We start from the raw sequence: 18,036 nt of genomic DNA on the forward strand, positions 1-18,036 counted from the left end.
TTTTTTACCTAAAACTACTTGGTCAGGTTTAACTTTGAAAAAAAAAAAAAAAAAAAAAAAATCAGGAAAGCATGACGTATGATCCATATGTGACTAGTTGGAAGTGAGCTATCCATCCCACTACTCTCGCTACACACTGCCGCTAAAGGACACCTTGTATTCAAAATTAGCTTTGACAGCAACACAGAAATGGAAACCGACTACGTAATAACTTCTCTGCTTAAAGAATCAAATGATTTCTTACTCATGAAAACTTTATTTCTTATATTTGCATAATTTTAGACACACAAAGCCACAAATAGTACATTATTCCTCTCTTTCATATTAATTTCCAACCTTGGCATTCCTGGAAATCTAAATAGGTATTTTGTTTTCTATCACTTTTACAGTGTTACATAATGTAGGCAATGGCACAAACACCCTGGTATGCCTAAACATGTATAAGGTTTTAATTTTCGGTGTTTCACAGAGGGAAGATCTGTTTGCACCTTCAAGTCCAGACTATAAGTGTCTTTTTCATATACATTGAAAAGGGATGAAAAATGCAGCTATCAGCTTCACCTCTCTCAGTTGTTAATTGAAAAGATAGACTAGATGGCACTTTCATTCAGGAAGGGGTGGGGTGCAAAACTAAAAATATACTGCAAAACATCAATTGTCATAGGAACAGGAACCGATCATGTATCGTTTTAAATCAGCAATCCAACTTCAAAAGATTCATTTGTATACAGCTGACTGTAGACAATTGTGGAAGTCCTTTCAAGTATCAAGGAGACATTAGTAGATTTTTATAATTATGCATTCTCTTTAAGTTGTTCCCCTTTATCAGCTGCCAGAAACAGGTGCTTTCGTTTGGAGATGAAGTGCACAGATGCTGATGTGGATCTTTCAGAGCAGAATCTTAAAAAAACAAAACAAAAAAACACAAACCATTTTATGCAAATAATCTTTAAATGGTATAAACACACAAATGCCTATTACGCTTTATCAAAAAGTTCAATTGTATTTACCTTGCGGTCATTTTTATCCTTTGCATGCCAGTACTTTTGTTTATAATTCAGAGCAATTTGTACTTATTTTTTAATGCTTTACTTTTTACACTGTAAAAATCTCTGTACCGTGTTGTTTAAACACAATTAAAATGATGAAAGAGAAAGCAAAGTCAAACTTTCTGTGTAACTTCCAAGAACAGGCAGAAATCCAATATCAAAGCAGGAAGGCCAAGTCTGATTAAATCTTGACTAAACAAAGCTTAAGATGCTTCATTTATATAATCTCGCCAAGAGATATCTCTCTCCAAGCTCTCTAAGATATTTGGCTCCCGGCCACAAAGATCATCTAGCAGAAGGAGGATTTAGCTGAAGTCCAATCCTCAAGTCACTTCAGTGGATTACTGAACATTTTAGCTTGTTAAATAACTGTTTATCAGACATGAATGCAAAAAACAAAAATTGCATATTTCTTTTCCTCATTGCTTATAACCAGTGTTGGGTAAGTTACTTTAAATTAGTAACTTAGTTACATTACTAGTTACTTCTCTAAAAAAGTAACTCAGTTACTTCAAGTTACTCGTTACTTTCAAAGTAACTAGTTACTAGGGAAAGTAACTTAGGTTTTACTCAGAATTCTCTTGTTAATGTGTTGCTTCCGTAACTGGATACCCAGCCAGACTGCCAGTCTTCTAGCTTGCTTACTTGCCACAAGTGCACTGTGCCACCTACCAACAGAAAGGAAAAAATAATGTGCACATTTCCACGAGAGAAATCCCACGCCTGGACCGTCGTTGACCGCCGCCATGATTCTAGCCTGCTTTTTACATCCAACACAAAAACTGCAGTCGTGGTGCTTTCGATTGTACTCAGAACTTGGAAATTCTGCCTTCTGAATAGGAAGATGTAGGTAACACCAGACTGCAGATGAGCTGCATACAGAGCTGGACTGGGACAGAAAAATCGTCCCGGGCATTTTGACTAGAGACCGGCCCACCATTATAGGAAAAATCATAAAGCCTTTGACAGTGATGTACACTGTTCTGATGGTATCAATCTATCAATTGTTTGTTGTAAGACTCAGATAATTATTTTTTTAAAAGCGAGACATTTTAAATGAGAATAATAAAAAAAAGTATTTCCTTGTGCCCCCCTTTCCCTGTTAATGCCCTACCTGGCCCCCTGGCAAAACTTTGCTAGACCCGCCCCTGCACAGTTACCAGCTGTCAGCTACATAGAAAAGGATCCTGGTGTTATTTGTCTCTCAGAAACAGTTCATAACTTCCCTTCAACTCATCCATGTCACCTAAAAGGTAAACCTGTTTCTCCATCACCTGTTCAGCTCTGATGATTCAGTAAGGACATCTCCTGGTTTCATCTGCATGTTTCCCTCTCACCAGATAACCAAACCGATATCACGACCAGCAGCTTTACAGCTGTGGCTCCAGCAAACATCAGCTGATAGTAGAAATTAATATTAAATAAATTCTAACAACAGCTGATCAAGCTTAAACGTGCTGCTGTTGTTTAACGCGACATCCGCTGGTTTCCTCTTTCTGGCGCAAAGTGGGCGATAAACAAACAAGAGAGAAAAGCCGATCAGCTGATCATTGATCAGTTTCGTGATTGAAGTAGAAACAGGAGAGAATGAGAGAAGAAGAGGCAGCTGTGCAGCTTCAGCTTTGTGTCTTTTTCATTGTAGCTGAAGTCCGGGACAAACTGTGTTCCTTTTCACCTCAGTACGAAACGCGTAATATTTTCTCTGAATACCAGACGATTCTGTTTTTTACGGGACGGTTGGCAACTCTAATAATTAACCGTATGAACAAAATAAAGTTCAACATCAGTAACATAGCACCCACCCAGCTGTATAGAAACTCCGTCATGCTAGCTAGCACGCAGTACGAAAATGTCAGCATAACGAAAATAAACTCCACCTAAACTTGGTTTATATCTGACTCAGATAGACTGCAGGTCATAACTTCTTACCTGAAGTTCAGTTCACCTGACACGCGGACCGGCGGCCGCTTCGGGTCTCTCCTCTTGCCTCCCTTTTCCTTCATCCACCTGCTGGCTTCCACCACTTGCTAATGTTATTGAATCTGTGGAAGCTCCGCGATATCCACCACACGAAGTAACGAGTAACGAGCCTATCTAAATCCCAGTAACGAGTAACGCGTTCCTGGTTTTGGCATAATAACTAGTTACCGTGCTCGTTACCACAATAATAACGTAGTTACTGTAACGCGTTACTTAATAACGCGTTAGTCCCAACACTGCTTATAACTGGCAAAATGTTGCCTTGAACTTATGCTTGCAGTGGTTATTAAAATGAATGAAAAAATGTAATTATTTATATTCATGTAAACCTTGGAGCCACTGGGAAAGTTCAAAGATGCTGCTGAGTCTGTAAATTGAAAGAAAGGCTAAATGTTGTATTGTATCACACTCAGCATCAATCTAATATAGTCAATAAGAATTAGACAGTATGAGTAGCCTCACCTGACATCACTGATCCACTCCACCGCTGGCCATTATGTTAAATGGATGTGTTTTGTCAGATGGCAAGAACACTACACAGCTAATTTAAAGCCCAATAATCATGAACATTAGGCTCTATTATTGTTAAACATTTGCAACAATGACGAGGTGTATGCCCACCTATTGTTTTAAATTATGTGTTCTCTGTGTCCTGTGATTCTCAGAGGTGTGTCACAGTCCGCTAGTATCCAACCTGCCACCATCATCGTTCAGGAGCTCATCACAGTTATCCAGCAGCCATGGACCCGGCTTTGCCAAGCTGAACCGGAGAGAAGGTGAGTAACAGTAATTACTTCATTTGTCTTGGCTGAGATGTTTTTTGATCAATAAATCAAACTCCATTAGCTTTCCACCGTGATTCCCCTAAGTGTTGTACTTAGGGCACAAGGTAGGCATTACTTTTCATATTAACACTTAATCAACGAAAGTGTGAAACTGTGGGATATGAACGACTCTGCAGATTTTAGCTACTTCATCCACTGCTGTGTTTCAGCAACCCATGTACAACTCTCAGTATGAAATTGGAGGGCATAACAAGTAGCTGTTGTTAAGAAGCTAGCTAAACTAAAAGTTTAGTTTTTCTACATAGAATAGATTCACAAACACTTTATATTATGGTAAAGAAGCCCCTAACACCTACAATATTAGAAAGTTAATGCCAATGATTTAACAGTCCTTCATGCACAAGAACAGCGTGATGCTTGAGAGCAAGATAACTGTGAAATAACCGAGGCTCAAGGAGCAGCAGTCATCTCCCTCCCACACACTGGAGGCTTAGGGGGTAAAGAAAAGAAAGAAAAGCAATACCTCTGTACAGGACAGAGTAGACAAAAGGTAATGACATGCAGTTGTGGCAGAGACGGCATGCAGAGCTAAAAAAACAAAAAACAAAAAAAACCAAAACACGGCAGTAGTGGATAAGTGCTCGTTGAGAGTCCCCCGAAGTCTATCGCAGCCTGACCCAGCCCTAACTATAAACTTCATCAAGAAGTTTTAAGCCTAATTTAATAAACTAGGAATGGTTTTCAAAGCAGAATAGACAAATAGCTAAAAGTTCAGCCTCCCATTTTACTTTTGGAAACTCCAGGACCTGCAAGTAAGCCTGCAGTTTGAGAATGAAGTGTTCTATTATAATGTACTATGACTATATATTATGGGCTGATCATTCAAGAGTTTGAATCCCTTCTACTCACAAATTAAATTTGGCTTTGACATTTAGGAGAAATATGATCTCTCTCCCTCGTCCCTGTTAGTACTCTCACTGTGGTTTTTAAACTCAACTGAATAACTTCACTGGGAGCTTTGAGAATAAACTAATAATAAGAAATTATTATGTATAGGCTAGAAGTTAGAAATGAGTGGACTAGAGTATAACCAATGTTGTAAGTGGTGGAAAAGGGAAAGAAATTAAGAGATTTCAAGGCAAAATTTAATAAACAACCTAAACCTAATTTAGCTGGAGTATAGAAGTTCATCACAAATCCAAAAAATAAATATAAACAGCAGAATCAAAACTCATCCTACACACATGTGGGACGACGACGACGACAACAAGCAAGGAACACAAACAATCTAACAGAGGTCAGAGGAAGAATATGGCTATTTATACACTAAGTTAATTAGGGCAGAGTGGAAACACCAGGGGAACAAGACACAGCTGAACCAAGTCTGAAAATGAGACATGGGCAAGTACAAGTAAGGAACAAAAGACAAATGACTATCAAAATAAGACGGGAAGTAACATAACATATAAACATGTAACATAGAGACAACAGCTTGATAAGATATAAACATATACAAGCTTGGAATAAACTAAAGCACAAAGGCTTAAATATAACTGAACACTAACAGAAAATAAAATACAAAAGTAGTGAGAACTAAAAACTACAAATCCTAAAGACTAAACACAGAATGATGATGGACTTGATGCAAAATAAAAGGAATTCAAAAACCCAAGAATACTAAAGAAAACCTACAAAACAAAGAAAAACAGTAACATAAACTGAACATAAAACTATATGAGACTGAGTTACACATGTATAGGAAACTTCATATATTAGGAATTTAGTATATTCCTCCCCTCTTTTTGAAGAAGTATTTTTAAGTGACATATTTCAATGCTCATATTTCAGTCTGTGCTTTCACCGGTGCCTTCTAGTATAAAAGGAATCCTGTGCTTGCAAGAGTTTTAAAATAGAAGGTGCGGTCCTCTAAAATAGATTCATAGAGCGTTCTCCTATTGTGTCAAAGATATTATATATTTCTTGAGGCTAATAAAAATCAAATAATGGATTTGAATGCTTCTGAAACCTTTTCATATTCCTGTGACTCACCACTGGAACCCCATGATGAAAAATCGAGTGGATGCAATAATTTATTTATTTATCTGATTATTCAAATCAATAACTTTTCCAGCTTATTAAATACTGTTATTTGGCCAGAATTGGGACATGGATGCAAAATGTAACCAGCTATGGAAATCCTTTCCACTCTGACCAAGTGATAACTTTTGTATCCTCCACACACATATGTATAGATTTTATTGTAGATAAACATCGTCATTCTGTGCTTCTTTAATTCCACTGGTGCATTGAGCGAATTTCCTGAACACACCTCAGTGGTAGCTGTCTTTATACCAGATGTATGCACTTCAGAACCCCAGGAGCCTGACATCTCATACGCATTTACCAACATTTTGTTGTTTTAGATTAAAGCTTTTCATGACATCATACTCGTCATCTCAGGAAACAGGCTCAAAGGTAACATGCAAGTTTGGTGATGTAGTTAAGCCAAAGAGTGTTACAATAGTTTAACTATTCTATCCCTCCCTCTGCTATACTCACAAGTATTCACATATAAAATTTATTAGTTTAACATCAATAAATTATTGCTGCATCATTGTCATTTTTTTCACTCTCCAGATGACAGATGTTGAGCAGATGTAGAGGGAAACTCTCCTTTGTTTCTGCTGTGATGTTGCAGCAGCGCGTCTCATGGCGCAGCACGCAACATTAAAGACCCATTTCAGCTGGATTCACATCAACTGACACCTTCTGATTTGACTAATCTGCAAAGAGAATATTTTGCAAACAAATTACAAGATAGAGGTCAACAACTGAATGTGTGGCTACGTGGCCACTGGGAAGACTTTTTGGTGTATCATTCACCATCATTTGGCTGCTTTACACTCAAACCAGAGACATAAATCAAAAAGGAAATTTGATGTCTTTGTCTTTGACACAGCTCAGGATGTGAATGATTTTCACCACCTAAAAGACAGCAGGAAGCGCAGCCTGCAGGTTGCTGTTTCCTCGGTGTGTTTGATGGCAAAAGCTGTGAGCAAACACACCCACTGTGTTTCTCCACTTCTGTCAACCTGTTCCGTTTGTTTACGGATCCGAGTTTGATCTGCATAACAGAAGATGTGTTGCTTCTGAAAGAAGATTAACTACATCTGAATAACATCAGTTAGTTTTTCTTTTTTTCCACACGGCTGAAAAAATATCACCAAGGAGATGAAGATGGAATAAAAATGAAACTGAAGCTAATGATGTGGATCAGATTTTGTGCAAACAAGAAACTACCATTTCTAAATGAGCACTCATTTTACCTGTACACGTGTACTGTGCCACTCTATGGTACTTAATATAGCTCCACATATTTGATTTGGCAGATTTTTACTCTGGATATCCTTCGTGATGCACCCCCAAGTCAGTGAACTTTCACTTGTTAGGGAAATATGTAAACCACCATAGGGCCTTACTTATATTGATTGGTATATACACATGCACAGACAGATACAGCTGATTTGCATGCAAGGTGTACAATATGTATTAAACATGAGACAGTATGGAGCCACTAAGCTGAGAGGTTTAACTGTTTGCTAATACGAAATCTTGCAGGCTCTACTGTTTAGTATCAGTGAGGATTGAAGTTATTAGCACTTGCTAATAATAAGAAATGCTTCATTTACTTATCTCTTGCACTAACAACTTGGATCATTAAGGTTACAAAGCCTTATTAGTTTTCTGTTTTAGCTTTTATGTGGGTAAGAATCTAAAGCTGAATTGTTATGGATTCCTTAATAGATTGCATTTCGTTTTGAAAGTATTAACACAAAAATGAGAAAGAATCCAAAATGTGTCCATGTTAATAGATTAAATAACCAGAGCTGCTTTTATTTTAAAATCCCAACTGTTCTCCAAAGAAATCAGTGAATAAATCAGCAGCTTCTGTTCATTTACGTCTCCTCCAGCTGCTGCTAACACTCCTCATACTCTATAGTCATTCTCTAAGGAGCCACCTTATTCAGAGTTAATTTACCAGCACATTTAGCAGACTCGTATGGAACAACACAGATGTTTAAGAGAAATGCATTGCTAATTTTGTTTCGAATCACTGCACATCAGTCTTGTTGCACTGTTAACCCCAGCATTAGCCCGTGAGCAATCATGATTAGGTATGCAAATTTTGCCTAAACCTCTAACTGGTCTTCTTCATATCCTAAAGCGGTTATTGTTTCCTTATTTTATTTTATTTTTTTGCAAATTTAATTTAAACATTTGGGAACGAATTATTGGAAAAATAAAATTGAGCTTAGATGTATTTCTTATATCTATGATTTCTAAAAAATAAATAAATAAAAATGAGCTGAAGGAAACTAACTGTTTAAATATTGACGGATTTCCCACCATTACTGTTGTTTTTACTGTAATAGTAACAATAGTCATAAGAATGCTAATCTCTTCATACCACCTACCATCATGATATCATGTTTTTTTCTTCAGTGTCCAGCGTGGACACCAGCAAACGTTGCCACCAGTGAAACTGTCACAAATATTAAACCAAACCTTCACAGTTCCGGGTTCTTGTTTACTTTTTTATTAAATTTTGGTTCTTGTTTAGATTTTACTGTTTGTTTTTTTATGTTTTTCTAAATTCTTAGTGTTTCATTCTCCTCCTTATCATTTCCCAAGTATCCTCTGTTCCTGCCTTTGTTCCTCCCATTAGAGATGCGATCAGAGGAGGCGAGGAAAAGACGCGAAGGGAAAGGAGTCAAAGCAAACAACATGTAACAAAATAAGACCTGTTTGACTTGGATCAATTATTTTAAAGTGATGTCAATTAATTATGATGTTTGATGGAATCAGATCATAAATAGTTTTGTTCATCACCCAACTACATCTCTACTTTATGACATATAATAGTAATAATGACATTTTTTACATTTATGACTACTTTTAATTCATTTCACAACACATGATGAGATATTATACCTTCTTTTGAATATACACAGAAACAGTGAAGGGCTGTCAAAGTCCAATGATATGATATGAATCATATGAATAAAACCAGTGAGTCGCTAAAAGAGCCCTCGTGGTTTGTTTACAGTAGCGCTCCAGTCTTTGGGTTTGTCTGTCCTGACTTAATTGTTTCCACGTCCCCCATGTATGTCCCCATGTACATCCCCATGTGCGTCCCCATGTATGTCCTCCATGTGTTTTAAACCTGCTTATGTGTCCTGTGTTTGGGTCCTCTCTCTCACACTCAATACGTTAATTCCGATGTGTTCAACCTGAAAGCTTCAATTGCTACACAGAGAAATTACTGCAACATTCAAGTACAGAAAAGAAAACTTGCCATTTTTGGATAGGTTTGGTGAGCTGTGATATACAAGATTTGGACAGATAAGCACATCTTGAAAATAAATAAATAAATCAAGCAGCCGATCAGACAGCCCAATTTTTTCTTTTTCTTTTTTTCCATTTGTGTTAACTTATGATCGATCAAATGTCCGCAAAGAACAGTACTTTTTAATCTTTAATTAGATCTGTCCAGTTTTTCTCAGCCTGACATAATTTATGCAGTGAGACTGACATGCTTGATGTCTTTTGTCCGTTCCTTGCTTTTCCCCGTTTCAATCTTTTCCCTTTTTTCCTCACATAGCAGCAATAATGGGAAAACAGACGTTTGTTAGCTACATGCTGCTAATTGTGAAGCTGTCACTATTGTGGCGATCTGGACATGGCATTGAACACATCTGAACTACCAGATGAGGGTATTCAATCATCTGTCTCTTTGGACAAACATACAGGGTCCAACTTTGAGGTCAGCTTCAAAATCCTAATGTGTAATTGCACTGTAGTTAAGTATAAAAGCTGGAAATCAAAATGATAATAGCTCTTTTGGAGGGAAATTGATTCCTCGAAGAACTATCAGATTCTGGTTCCAAAAGGGTTTAGCTGTGTGAAAGTAATATCACTGGCTATGCAAAATCATTTAACTTTTTCTACATTAAATTGGATTTGGGAGGCCTTTAATGTTCTCAGAGAAAATTCTGAAACTTCCTACTCCTTGAGAAGATACAAAGGATTAAGTGAGCAGAGCAGAAGTGATTTTTCTTTAATTTTTGATTAATACTCAAATTCAAACTTTTAATTCTACTAATACAAAGTGGCTCAACTGGCTTTAATCACAGACTCAAAAGTTTTTCACAAAAAAACAGACATTGCATTCATATATTTCTATTATCACTGTCTTTCATTATAAAATGAATTGTGCTGGGAAGATAATGATACTGATGATATTTGGTGATATCTGTATGCATTCTCCTAAATCCACATTTAAGCCTTTCAATTCTGTGTATCACAGTACCTTACTATTCATCACAGGTGATTCTTCGTCAGCTATGAAAAAATGTGATAACCATGTATGTACGATGTTTATTTAGGAAGCTCTATACTGCAAAGACTGCCTGCTTACCTCTGCTTCCTGACTCAGTTTAAATACAGTACTTACAATATCAGATCACAGGACACTTTAACATTAGCTGTACCTCTTATTCAAACTGAGCTTGGAAAAACTGGATTTAAATACTTCGTAGCTCATTCCATTTATAGGCAGCAAACAAAACAAAATAAAACACAACAAAAAAACAAAGAAGTATGATGTAACATTCTCTAATCTCTCTAACAACAACAACTAAAACAACAAAAACAATAATAATAATGAACAATAGATTTGTCAGCCAAAAAAACACGTCTAATTGAACACAAGCTGCTTTAACATCAGAATGAATTGTAGCTGTTTTTGATATAATCCTGCTTTCTTTATAAGGACAGTTTCCTTTAACCTTCACAAAGTTGTTTGGTGCGTTGAATAATATTTTTATGCTTTGATTATAATTTGGGATATAAAAAGTGACTGATGCTGCACATTTGAGTGAGATCGTTACAGAGCCCCTGACGTCCAAAAAGACATTTTCTTTTAAATATTATTTGTCCAAGTTGTTATCTTGATAAGATAGTTGTCTTATGAGAACCAATCATCTTATTCAAACTGGGCTTGCTGATTCATCAAATTGGAAATTGTTTTTTTTTTTCTTACTAACAAAATATGTTTGAACACTTGTGTACTGTTTATATCCAGAGTTACATTAGATATTGTTTTGTTTTTTACCTTGATGACAGATTTGACTTTTTTATATTATTTTATTTATATATTACTTAATTGCTTTACTCATTATCCTTAGCATACAAGGACAGCTGTAGGCTGCAGAAGACATTAGTGCAAAATATATAAATAGACATCTGTGAACAGATCCTCTCATAGGTTGTCCCCTGTGTCCACATATGGTCTAAAGATCAGTCATTACAGGGCAGAATAAAACAGCTGTCTATAAAGGACATGATCCTCCCATAGGTTTAATGCTGTGTTGACATTGTTTCTAGTAAGGTTTCAGTGGAAACAACTTGTATTCACAGTGACAGTCACATCTATTAGTGCGGCAGATACAGTTAAGCCCATAATTATTCATACCCCTGGCAAATTTTGACTTAAAGTTACTTTTATTCAACTAGCAAGTTATTTTTTGACTGGAAATGACACAGGCGTCTCACAAAAGATAATAAGATGATGTACAAGACGCATCATTGTGGAAAAAAAATATTTCTCAGCTTTTATTTACATTTGAGCAAAAAGTATCATGTCCAGAATTATTCATACCCTTTACAAACTGTCACAGTCTCTGGGAAAATCCAAAGTTCCATACCATTCCAAATAGTCAAAGCTGTTCTAAAGCATCCCAATTACCCTGATTAATTGGAAATAGCTGTTTTGATCAACTCAACAGGTGAAAAACAGCAGCTCTCTGCAGGTGGTCTGTGGACATTCATGACTAAGACAAAGGAACTCAGTGAGGACCTGCAGCTGTGCATTGTGGCTGCTCACAAGTGAGGAATGGGCTACAAGGCCATATCCAAATGTTTTCAAGTTCCAGTGGCTACAGTGCAAAGTATTATTAAAAAATACAAGATGTTCCGCACTGTGGAAAATCTCAGAGGACGTTGTCGGAAGCCAAAAGTGAAACCTGTGCTGGCCAGGAGAATAGTGAGAGAGGTGAAAAAGAATCCAAGGATCACCACCAAGGCCATTCTGGTGAATCTGGGCTCTGCTGGTGGCAATGTCTCAAGGCAGACAGTCCAACGGACACTGTTGGGTTCCACGGATGCAGACCAAGGAAAACGCCACTTCTCCAGGCACTTCTAAGGCATGCAAAAGCTCATTTGGCCTTTGCAAATGCTCATCTGGACAAAGAAGGTTTCTGGTCTTCAGTGTTATGGTCAGATGAAACAAAAATTTAATTATTTGGTCACAATGATGTTGCCTTCATTTGGCATAAAAAAGGAGAAGCCTTCAACCCACAGAACACCATCCCCACTGTCAAACATGGTGGTGGGAACCTAATGCTTTGGGGGTGTTTTTTAGCCAATGGACCAGGGAACCTAATCACAGTAAACAGCACCATGAAAAAAGAGCAATACATGAAGATTCTCAACAACAACATCAGGCAGTCTGCAGAAAAACTTGGCCTTGGGAACCAGTGGACATTTTAGCACGACAATGACCCAAAGCATACAGCAAACGTGGTGAAGAAATGGTTAGCAGACAACAACATTAACGTTTTGCAGTGGCCTAGCCAGAGTTCTGACTTGAATCCAACTGAGAATCTGTGGAGGGAGCTGAAGATCAGGGTGATGGCAAGAAGACCCTCCAACCTGAAAGATTTGGAGCTCATTGCTAAAGATGAATGGGCAAAAATGCCTGTGGAGACATGCAAAAAGCTGGTCTGCAATTATAGGAAGCGTTTGATTGCTGTAATAGCCACTAAAGGCTTTTTTCTATTGATTATTGAGAAGGGTATGAATAATTCTGGACATGATACTTTTTGCTAAAATATAAATAAAACCTGAGAAATATTTTTTTCCACAATGATGCCTCTTGTACATCGTCTTATTATCTTTGGGGAGACACCTGTGTCATTTCTGCTCAAAAAATAACTTGCTTGTTGAACAAAAGTAACTTTAAGTCAAAATTTGGCAGGGGTATGAATAATTATGGGCTTAACTGTATATATAACAAGGCGTCTGTGAACATGGGAAACAACTCTAGTGTTGTTTGTCTCTTGCGTCTAATTGTGTTAGGTTTTAAATATCTCTTTGTGTTCCTCTACCACTCTGTTAAGGACTCTAAATTACCTTTATTCTGAATAGTGCTATACAAATAAGTTTGACTTGACTTGCCTATGATTACACTTACACTATATGGACAAAAGTACTGGGCCAGGACTCTTAGTCCTTAAATTATCCTACAGGATATATTTGAAATAAAGTGTTAATGACAAAATTGCAAACAACTTAAAAGAAAAACCAGGAAAAAGAGTTATGAACTCTATAAGTAAGGCAGTTAGGTTATGAGCCTAATGAGGGAGGAGCAGGATTTAGATGAGGAGTAACAACTTATCTCATTTAACAAAAGCATTTGTTTATAGTTTGTATGCAAAACCCATTTTTTTGGTAAAATCTATTGTTATCACCTAATTTCAGTTGAACGTGAGCCAGTACTGCAAACATAAAAATCACCTTTTGGTATTTCAATTATTCACCTGTCAAGCTGTTTGTTTATGTTTCTGCGTGTTTGTCAGTAAAATTATGCAAACATGTCTTTTGTTTTTCCTAAGGAAACATAATGAGGTAGAGGCCAAATAGACAAATGCTGGTGCAGTGCCTTATAGCTTTCTTTAACATTTCTGACAGGGAGAAATCATCCTGGGAGGAAGAATTCTTTGATTTTAGCTTGTCTTCACCTTATTATGAGCCTCTGCCATGCACGGAGATAATATGGAGCCCATGAGCTGGGCACGTAATTATTGTGTACTTGAATTGAAATGTCTTAGTTGCAGCTTTTATTATGCAGAGAAAATATTTTAAGCCAGAGATTAAACTCTTTTGACTACTCCAAATTAAACATTAAAGAAAGAAGCTGATAAAGCATTTGCATTTAAGGCGCTTGTACTACAAAAAAAGTTTGTCTGGTGAAATTAGTTTAGGAAGGACTTGTCCAAATTTGCCTGAATGCTTTTTTGTTCTCGTTAATGATGAAATAGTATTTAAAGCATTCATCAGACATTTTTGTATAGCTGAGTGCTTCTTGATACTATTTAATTGATTGTATTCCCCTTTGGTTTTCTTTTAGTCTTAACTTTCTTGAGAAAAGTTTAAAGGTATTGTACTGTTAAGGTTTAACCATTTTTTTGAAGCTCCAAAAAATATATAATGAGATAGAAAAGTCAACTCTCAATTCTTCCGGTTATTAAGGGTGTTTTTCTTTCCCTCCCCTCTTTCTTTTTCTCTCTGCCCAGGAGCTGGAGGTTGGTCTCCTCTGAGTTCAGACAGATATCAGTGGTTGGAAGTCGACCTGGGTGGGCGGACACGAATCACTGCTGTTGCTACACAAGGCCGCTATGGCAGTTCTGACTGGCAGACAGCCTACCTGCTGATGTTCAGCGACACAGGGCACAACTGGAAACAGTATCGACAGGAAGGCAGTATAGGGGTGAGTTTGTTGTATAGCTCAGAGTCATCAGAGTTAGAGGAAAGTGAGCCTGAAGCGTGACTAAAGAAAACAACATTTTCTGGAAAAATCAAGGAAAGGTGGAAATGTATTAAGGTTTACATCATCTACACTTATGTGAACATTCTGAGCTGTGGAAATAGAGAAAAAAATGTAAGTCTTCAGGTGTTTGCTATTAATTTACTGCAGAAGGAGAGCATCAAGAGAGATTTAAAATGTGGAAGTCAAACCTCTAGTGTTAAAAACAATAAAAAATCAGGATGGTGTTTCATTTATTTAATGTATTGGGTAAGACCGGTTTTCACTAATGCTAATCAGGAGAAGTTGTTCTGTCCATCTATTTATTACCGTCTGGTTATCTGAAGTGGGAACAGCAGGCTAAGCAGGTTATTCCAGACGTCCTGCTTTCTAGGAATGCTTTCCAGTTCCTCCTGAGGGATCCCAAGGTATTCCTCAGCCAGATATATAATCTCTAGAGCAGGTTCTGGGTCTACCTCAGGGTCTGATGGGGCCCTAAGTAAATATCCACAGAAACACCCTCAAACTAATATAGTGTTCATGACCATTATGTTATAATCTGACACCAACAGCAACACCAGTCTATAAAATCACAGGTAAAATTACCAGAAACCAACAATACACAAGACTATATTTACTGGTTATGACGTGTTAATACTGTAACTATGAGCTTTATGATCGTTCGCCCTGCTAGCTATACTAACAAGTTGACTGCTTGTGTCACAACTCTAACTCCACGTGCTCAGCTCAGTAGTATCGTCATGTAACAACTGAGTTGTGAATCCGAATGCAGGATGCAGGGCGCAGGATCTATTGATTAATATTTGATTATTATTGGCTCCACTCACCACTGTCTTACTTTTTTTCCCTCGTCCTCTTTTTTCTGTCACTCCCAGAAGGATAACTCCTCCTTGTTGTCATTACATTAGCTTAAACATGTACACAACTTCGACGGCAGTGAGTGTAGTCAGATGGAGCCCCTTGAGGGAGGTCAAGTCTCTTGTACACGGCCACCGTTGTAGTTTAAAGTTTGTCAGCCCTCGGGGTCTCCCCACTGACCCGGGGCCCTAACAGTTTCTAGGTTTAACTAGTGGCAAATGGCGCCTCTGGGCACATATGACAGATCCTAATTAAATGCCTGAACCATCTCAGCTGGCTTCTTTTGACCTCTGACTTATCTGCACTGGAGATGTTGCCCTGAAGCGGGAAAAAAAAATAGCATCAATCTGCTGCCCTGTGGGTTAACCACACACCAAGACAGGCACTAAGGTCAGGTGCAATGTGAGCCAAGCGGGGTGCAGAGGCAGGGGCCTGGGGAGACTGACCTGCTGAATTGCACACTGATTTTGGGGGATTTTGATGTGAAGGGAGTTACTGTTTAAAAGTATAAAACATAAATTATTTATTTTATTGTAAAATGTACTTTTTAATTTTGTATTATTTAAATATGTGTCTTTAGTAAGGTGCCAAGCTTGCATCGCCTCTTCTGACCTGAACAAATTTAGGGGAACCAATTCTAAAAACTCCCCTGCAGTGTTAATTTAGGTGATGCTGCTTTCTCGTCATTGGCAGGCAAACATCCGATGGAGTTAAAGGTTGAGTGGCATTTAAAAGTTTTATATATATAAATTTTTCCCTTGAGCATGTTCCACATTATTTTGTTGAATTGATAAACCAATTTTTCCAGCTGTGGCAAGGACAGAAAAATTTAATATTTTATATTTCCAGTTTTTCTTCTAGGGTTTTAAAAACAAAAAAAAATACTAAAAAGGAGTCTAGAACCACGTGGAAAGAAACTTTAGTGACAGTGCAATGCCATGGCATTGAAGGAGCTAAATGAAATTCAGTTAGTGTTACTTTCTTTCATAAACCTCTGTGTTTTTTCTCCTCTAAGTTCTGATTCCTTCTTTGGAGGAAGGAAGACTGGAAAAATTATGTTATTATAACAGCATTAATAATTTAGAAACTGTTAAAAAATATATGACCGAGAGTGTGTTTTTAGGTGATCTTGGGCTTGACTAAAATGCTGGATCTAAAACAGAAATCTGCAGAAAGTAAGCAGCAAAAATATGAAAATATCAGAAGTCAGAAAAGAAGGAAGCTGTTCAGTCAACTTAATAAAAAGGTCACCTTTCCAGGAGTCTGCATTTCATTACTAGTGATATATTTGCTTGGTCAGAAACTGAATATTCACAACTACCTTCCAGTTTATTCAAATGTATAAAATCCAAAGTAATTAGCATCACATTTTCTGATCACTTTCTAAGATCTAACAACTTTTTGCTTTAACCACACCTAGCGGGTAATGATGCCATATTTGCCTTGCAGCAGCTGATTTATGAAGAAAAGAATCCCAGCCATGCGGATGATGTGGCGAATAGCTTTTTTTTAAAGATTAGGAGAGTTAAGACTTTCACAGCAAGAGTAAAACTAATGTCAGCTTAATACTCCTTCTGAGGGAGAACAAAAAAGACTTCTCACAGCTTAAAAGCTTGTTGATTTCACACACAGCATAAGTCGGGATAAATCTGTAGCATGTCTCAGAAGTCCTTCCAAAGCTCTGCATATTAGTCAGCCTAGTTTATCACAGCTTTCAGGGTACAGAGTCGACTGTTGAGCAGCTTCATCAGTCACAATTCCTCCAGGACCTCTTTTTCCTTTAAGCTTAGAGGACAGAGTTTGTGAGGCTGAGTGAAGCGCTCATTCTTTAATTTTCGCTCTCATCTTCTCCTCTTTCATGCTTCACATCAGCTGTAGAGGTATAAAAGAGAAGATGGTGTTGGGGATATATACGGGTCTAATTAAGAAATACAAATTATTTAAGTGTCAATAGAGGTAAATTTAATAGATTTGCATAACATATTTTCATTTCCTTCTGATGCTGCATGAATAGATTCTGAAATAAAGGCTTTTTGTGCTTTAGGCCAATTTTTTCTGTTTCAAAAGAACATTTAGAAACACTACAGGACAAAAGTCAAGTAAAACAGTGTTTTTAAGATGGGGTTATATTGTCTTTTAAACTCTAACATTTTTCTGTTAATGTTAGTGTAGCAGATTTGTCCTGGTCTATGTTATGGCTCCTGGATGTTCATTGACTTTGTAGGTTTAGTAGTGGTTAAAGTGTTCTGAAACAGCATTCTGGCACCTTCAGTTCACAAGCAATTAAACCTTATACACAGAATAACACATATTATGATTTAATTAGTTAGTTTTTTGTGTGCTGCAGATTGACAGCATGGAGATTTCTTGCCCAGTAATAAGAAAATAATAACATCCCACAGCCCACTTACACCTTCAACACATCCCTTCTGTTTTCTCTTCCCTTGAATTTGTTCATAGTCAAAGTGTAAATAAAGTTTCGGCCACAATTTATATGAAACAAATTTTCTTTTTTAAGAGGCAGGTCATTTCGAATGCAATTATTCAAGCAGCTCACATATCATCATATGTAAACATGCACACATTGAGCATTTTTGTGCAGTTTCTCACAAAATGTGTCCTCTATCAAATTCACATTTGTCCTACATAGTTGACACTTTGAGTGTCATCAGTGACGTTTAAAAAAATGGAAACTTAA

The 18,036-nt window shown here is 37.2% G+C and overlaps 1 protein-coding gene and 1 long non-coding RNA gene across 5 annotated transcripts in view; one reads left to right on the plus strand and one right to left on the minus strand.

Annotated features, from left to right (window-relative positions):
• Window positions 1-18,036, plus strand: part of LOC100710372 (contactin-associated protein-like 4) — an 80,614-nt gene that overhangs the window by 15,645 nt on the left and 46,933 nt on the right. For both annotated transcript variants that reach the window (XM_025897766.1, XM_025897765.1), the window contains exons 2-3: window positions 3,695-3,805; window positions 14,230-14,423. In XM_025897766.1, coding sequence (XP_025753551.1) covers window positions 3,695-3,805; window positions 14,230-14,423 — 305 coding nt within the window. The remainder of the gene's footprint in view (window positions 1-3,694; window positions 3,806-14,229; window positions 14,424-18,036) is intronic.
• LOC112842022 (uncharacterized) lies at window positions 382-5,109 on the minus strand. 3 transcript variants are annotated; one of them, XR_003213578.1, is made up of 5 exons: window positions 5,059-5,109; window positions 3,651-3,789; window positions 3,492-3,570; window positions 3,359-3,396; window positions 382-900 (listed from the first exon to the last, which is right to left on the minus strand). It is a non-coding gene; the product is annotated as an uncharacterized LOC112842022 (long non-coding RNA). The 3 variants fall into 3 exon arrangements; XR_003213580.1 differs by having other exon boundaries at window positions 5,055-5,075; XR_003213579.1 differs by lacking the exons at window positions 3,359-3,396; window positions 3,492-3,570 and having other exon boundaries at window positions 5,059-5,105.

This window comes from Oreochromis niloticus, linkage group LG13 (genome assembly GCF_001858045.2).
Source record: "Oreochromis niloticus isolate F11D_XX linkage group LG13, O_niloticus_UMD_NMBU, whole genome shotgun sequence".
NCBI classification, from domain to species: domain Eukaryota; kingdom Metazoa; phylum Chordata; class Actinopteri; order Cichliformes; family Cichlidae; genus Oreochromis; species Oreochromis niloticus.